Below are 6277 nucleotides of genomic sequence, written 5' to 3' on the forward strand. Positions count from 1 at the left end.
TTCTTTTCATATTTTCAAATACATAAACACACCCACACTTTTGTATTTGTGATGGTGTATGCATACGGTGTATCATTTCCAATGTAAGAATAGCAACACTCTAAAAGTAATAGGCATTAATAATAACTATGCTAAGTTTTCAAGGCTATTATTAGTGGCTATTTATATGACTAACATTTTCCAACATTGATATTATACCAGTATCTTAGATTTAATATTTTTTTAGTAATATAGTTATGTATTGAAAGTTCTATTATGAGAGTGGTTTTGTTAGACTATAATTTAACTAAATATTTTATTTTAATCTTTATATGCATATCTTAAACGTATCGTATCTTATATTATTCAATTAGTAACGTATCACCGTATCGGATACGTATCGTATCCGATACTCGGATCGTGTCCGTGCTTCATTGCAGGAAAACTATGTAGATGGAATTATTTTTTTTTTACTATTTTTAGTTATTCTGAAAGAATATTCATAGATAAGAAAGTACAGGAGCTTTTTTACTTTGCTGAGAATAAAGGCCCAGATTTGACAAGCATTAATTTATTTGTAATTTGGTTTTTCAAATAATTGTTCTCTCGTGACTTGCCAAAACAATTTCAATGGGTTCCTCAACATGATTGGACGCATCCTTATCTGGGTATAACAATGCATATCATTACTTCATTCTGAAGTGACATATACAAAATTAACATGACCACTTTGAACGTGATAGAAGCAAGCATAAAGCTTTCTCAAGCTTGCATTCATATGAATAGAGCCAAATTAAAGCTTAATCTCTTCTTAAGAAACCCACCATGTGTGAAAAGATGTAGTTACTAACAAGAAAACATCACATTCTTAATTTGGAAATCCTTCTCTATTCTTGTCATGATAGATTCTCTTCTATGCCTATAAAAAGCAATGCTCTTGGCCAGTTATTCACACACATCAAACAAATAACTAATATATCCGTATTCTAAACTTTAAGTTAAGAATAGCAAATTCGTTTACCTTCAATGGCTAAAATGATGGTTCAAATTTTAGTGTCAATGATACTTGTGTTTGTTCTATTGGCGGAGGCAGGGGCAACTCCTCCAGGAATTGCTAAAGGCCAGCATGGCTATGCAAGCTGCAAGATACAGAAATACAAACATTGCTATAATTTAGTTCATGTATGTCCTAAGTTTTGTCCTTATGGTTGTACTGTGGACTGTCCCTCATGCAAACCAATTTGCAGTAAGACTTTCTATTTTTCTATATTTTCCAAATTAGGTTTAAATAAGTTATATAAATTTTTGCATGAATATATATACAGTGATTAATTAGATAATGATGATTCTTGATTTGCAGACTGTGACAAACCGGGATCTGTTTGTCAAGACCCTCGTTTCATTGGTGGTGATGGACTCACTTTTTACTTCCATGGCAAGAAAGACAACACCTTCTGTCTTGTTTCTGACACCAATCTCCATATCAACGCACACTTCATAGGTAGAAGAAATGACAACATGAAGAGGGACTTCACTTGGGTCCAATCGATTGCTATTCTCTTTGACAATCACCAAATCTTCCTTGGAGCACGGAAAACAGCCACATGGGAAGATTCTGTGGATCGTCTTGCCTTATCGTTCGATGGCGAACCGATCACTCTCCAAGAATCAGAAGGTGCGAAATGGGAATCATCCGGCGTGTCCATTGTTAGGGAAACTTCCACAAACAGCATCGTTGTTGAAGTTGAAGGACAATTTAGGATAACTGCGAAGGTTGTCCCTATAACAGAAGAAGATTCGAGGGTTCATAATTATGGTATCACGAAAGATGATTGTTTTGCTCACCTTGATTTAGGTTTCAAATTCTATTCTTTGAGCAACAATGTGAGTGGCGTGTTGGGTCAGACATATAAACCTGATTATGTGAGTGGTGTGAATATTGGAGCAAAGATGCCAATAATGGGAGGAGGAAAAGAGTATGAAACTACAAGCTTGTTCTCCCCAGATTGTTCTGTTGCTCGTTTTGTTGCCAATAAAGGATTCAACAATAATGATATTATTGCTATGGTGGTGGAGTGATACTTCAATATCACTTGACTTTTCTTTCTATCTATCTATATAAATTATAATAAAGTATCGAAAATTATGTATTGATCATATGTATTCTAAATGAAATAAAATATATTTATATGTTATGCTTTTTAAATTAATGTGCTTAGTTGTTTATGATACAAGTTCCTGGTCGGTCGCGAAGGCTTAAAAGAACGCTGAGACCCAATATTAAAAGTACGCAAAGCATAAAAAAAACAAAAGGTATAGAAAAATCCAAAAGTATATTTTTAAGTCGTTTCACACTAAGAAAAGCAGCAACACTATATAACCAATGCTCTGTTCTCTCTCCTTCGCCGGAAACTTGTTCGTTTGACCAGGGGATAAAGCGTTGCGGGACGCTTTCAGCATCATGGAGTGGAGACCGGCGTCTAAAAAGGTGTTCAGCAACATAAGAGAAAGGTGGGATGTCTTCCCATATAAAGGAATGATTAGGGGAAAGGGATGTGGTGAGGTTTCATCTATTTTCTGTTCGGACTTTCCCGACAGAATCAAGGCCGTGGATTTGTTCGGTTTGTTCGGGTGTGTAGGGAAGTGTGTTGAGGTTGTCATCTCACCAAGGAGAAACAAATGGGGGAGAAGGTTCGGTTTTGGACGGTTTTGCGACGTTGATGATCTGAGAATGCTGGCGTTAAAACTCGACGGTATAATGATTGACGGGACTAAGATACACGCAAACATACCACGGTTCTCTCGAAAGGTGGACGAGGCTGTCATGGGCAATGCGAGTAGTGTACCTGGATTTGTAGGAAAGGCGCAGTCGGGGAAGAAGGTGACTGAGGTTAACAGTGGAAAGAGGGTTGGTTCTTATGTGGAGGCGGTGTTGAACTCGCAGAGGGGCGATGGCCAGTCAGAGGAAGTTAGTGGTGCTAAAGAGCTGGTTTACAGTTCGAATGAGGAGGTGAAGACCGCGTTATCAAAGGCTTATGTTGGTTTTGTTCATGCCCCGGGATCTTCTTATAATATCCAGGAGCATTTCTTTTCAGAAGGTTATTATGCAACAAAAGTAACTCCCATGGGTCCCAATATTTGTTTGTTGGAGGAATCGGAGGAAGGCGAAATTTGCGATTTGATATGCGAGGCGGAGTCATGGTGGAAGCAGTGGTTTAACGTCATTAGGCCTTGGAAGGAGGTAGATGTCGATTCGGAACGTTCTTCTTGGATCCGCATCCATGGCGTCCCATGCCATGCTTGGACGATGGACTTCTTTGAGAAATTGGTAAACTCTTTCGGGCATTATGTCTGTTCTGATGAGGACATTAGTAAAAGAACAAACTTTGGAGTGGCTAGAGTTTTGGTTCGGATTCGTTTCACGGAGGAGGTCCCGGCAGTGGTTAGGGTAAGAATTGATGGTGCTTTATTCACATTACATCTGAAGGAGGAGTGCTTTGTGTCGTTTGGAAACAACTCTACAAATACAAAGGCAATGGCGTCGGAGACGGAGGCCTCTGACTCTGAAGAAATGTCGCTGGTTAACGGAGGGTTATCTGAAGGTTTTAGAGGTAGTGAAGAAGAAGTTGTATCTTTGTCTCTGGTGTTAGAACCTTTTTCTCAGGAAGGGGGCGGAGAACGTGGTGGATTAGCTTTTGATCCGGTGGGTAAAGAGTGCTGCATGGGGAGAAGGCATGATGTGGACACGTCAACTGTAGGGGAGGTAGGTTCGCAGGAACTTTCTTTTGACCATGCGGTGGATGAATGGAAAAAGAACACGTGTTTGACAAAAAGTAGGGAATTAATTTGCAACAAAGTGGATCCTGAAAAGGCTCTTCCTAATAGCTCACTAGTACCTGAAAGGGTGGAGAGGAGTTTTAGAGAGGGACCCACGGCACTTAATGAAAAGGTGTTGGGTAAGAAAGTGAGATTTAGAAACCTGTCCGAATCCATTAGGCTTTTTAAAATCTCAAAGGGGAGGCCCAAAGCCAAAAACAAAAAAACAAAAAATCAAGGATTAGGAAAGTGGCTAGCGGTGCTGTTACTGTGAGTAACACGTTTTTAGATCCTATTTCCTCTTTTTCGGGTCCCAGCTTTTTAGCTGATCACAAAGATAAGAGGCAGTCGACGGTGCTTTATGGTTGCCAACCGGAGGAATCCGATATTGCAAGGAGTAACTGTAGGAATTTGGGCCAGCTGGATTCGAATGTTGGCAAGAAGATTTGGAGTATGGTTTCTGACTTAGGGGTTCATGCTAATGGAGGTTCGGTATCAGACTTCATCTTGAAGCTCAATGGAATGGATTTTGCGGATAATGGCTCTTTGTCAGGAAGGAAGGGGTTGAAAAATTCTGTCTCATGATCATTGGTTCGCTTAACATAAGAGGTGGGGGCAACTCGGCTAAGAGAAGAAGGATCAGACTGTTAATCGAAAAAGGTAAAGCCGATGTTTTTTTATTCAAGAATCAAAGCTCTGTTGTGTGTCTGAGTTAACTGCTAGAAGTCTGTGGAATGCTGTTGATGTTAATTTTTCTTTTCGGCTGGCGATGGGGTTTTCGGGGGGGATCATCACGCTGTGGAATCCGTCTTCTGTGCAGGTTATTCATTCGTTCAGTGGCATGGGGTATGTGGGAATTAAAGCTGTGTGGAAGGGAGATATCCATTATTTAGTGAATGTTTACTCTTCCTGTTCAATAGCAGAGAAGCGAATGCTTTGGGATAGACTTTTGTACCTTAAATCCATTTTTTCCGATGGAGAATGGGTGATGGCAGGTGATTTCAACGCTGTTAAGAACAGTAGGGAGAGGAGGGGTGTAGGGGACTCGGCCAGAAATGGGGAATGGAGGGAGTTCTCGAACTTTATTAACAATAGCAACTCAATAGACGTTCCGAGTAAAGGCAAGAAATTCTCGTGGTTTGGGGGAGACGGTAAATCTAAAAGTAGAATTGATAGATTCTTGGTGTCGGATACGTTAGTGAACAAATGGAAGATTGTTGGTCAATTGGTGGGAGATAGGGACATATCCGATCATTGTCCGGTGTGGCTTCTTAGTGATAAAGCGGATTGGGGTCCAAAACCTTTCATGATTAACCCGGAATGGTTTACCAATCGTGATTTTCTTCGTTTCGTCGAGCATGTGTGGAGGTCGTTGAAGATTGTGGGAAGAGGAGATTTCATTTTAAAGGAAAAATTGAGGTTGTTGAAGGATAGGCTTAGGTGGTGGAATGTAAACATTTTTGGGAAGATTAATTTGGCGGTAGAGGAAGGGGTTAGGGGAATAAATGATGAAGATGAATTTGTCGACGATGATTCAGATGGGGAAGCGGAGGGGGACACGGATGTGGAGAGAAAAAGAAGGGCATGTAGGGATTTTTGGACGAACCTCAAGATTCAAGAAAATATGCTAATCCAAAACTCTAGATTAAAATGGTTAAACAATGGAGACTCTAATAGCAAGTTTTTTCATAAGGTTATGAAAGGTAGGAGGTCTCGGAACTATATTGGGGCCATTAATTTGGAAAGGGGCTTGATGGACACGGTGGAGGAGGTGAAGGAAGAAGTGGAATCTCATTTTGGTAGGAAGTTTTCCGAGGTGGGGGGTGTCGCTACCGCGAAAATTAACAGAGTCGCCACTAACATATTTATCCTGAAAAGGAAGGGAATGCCAACAAACCACAAAACAAAACAACGGTCTCACGACCAGAGAAGAGGGTAAGGGAGTCGGTTACGCGAGGGGAAGGTATTAGCACCCCTCGTGCCCATCGTACTCGATGGTATCCACGCATGTGTCTAAATCTATGGGTGTGCAAGCAAACTACGCTAATCTGGACTAAAATGAATGCAAAATGTAGGGAAAAGAAAGGATTATGCTCGCACGGGCCCTACCCCGCTGCCTACGTATCTGTTTTGCAGAATCAGAGCTACCGTAGCTCGGCTAACTAATTTCTGTTTGTTTTGTGTTTTTTAGGTGAACGAGTTACATTCACACTCCGCTGCTCGACCTTTGGAGACTTATGCTTGGGAATGGAGCGGAAATAACAAGCTCTTAAGAAAAGAAAATCAAAGAGTGTGGTTTGTGTTTTAAAGAATGCATGAGGAAGACCTAAGCTAAGGGGGAAAGCTTGCTACCTAATGTTATCATACAAAGGGTACCAGTCTAAACTAAACTAAACAACCTACGGGGGAAAAGCGAATGCAAACAATATAGCACACAAACGAGCATCCACTCGTGAAGCAAACAAACCAAAGGCACTGGCCA

The 6277-nt window shown here is 40.6% G+C and overlaps 1 protein-coding gene across 1 annotated transcript; it reads left to right on the plus strand.

Annotated features, from left to right (window-relative positions):
- Positions 1 to 1005: 1005 nt before the first annotated feature.
- On the plus strand, positions 1006 to 2058 carry LOC131622498 (uncharacterized). The gene is made up of 2 exons (XM_058893536.1): positions 1006 to 1225; positions 1340 to 2058. Exons 1-2 carry the CDS (start codon positions 1006 to 1008, stop codon positions 2056 to 2058), a joined length of 939 nt encoding a protein of 312 aa, XP_058749519.1.
- Positions 2059 to 6277: the final 4219 nt, after the last annotated feature.

Source organism: Vicia villosa, unplaced genomic scaffold (genome assembly GCF_029867415.1).
Source record: "Vicia villosa cultivar HV-30 ecotype Madison, WI unplaced genomic scaffold, Vvil1.0 ctg.000030F_1_1, whole genome shotgun sequence".
In the NCBI taxonomy this organism is placed as follows: Eukaryota; Viridiplantae; Streptophyta; class Magnoliopsida; order Fabales; family Fabaceae; genus Vicia; species Vicia villosa.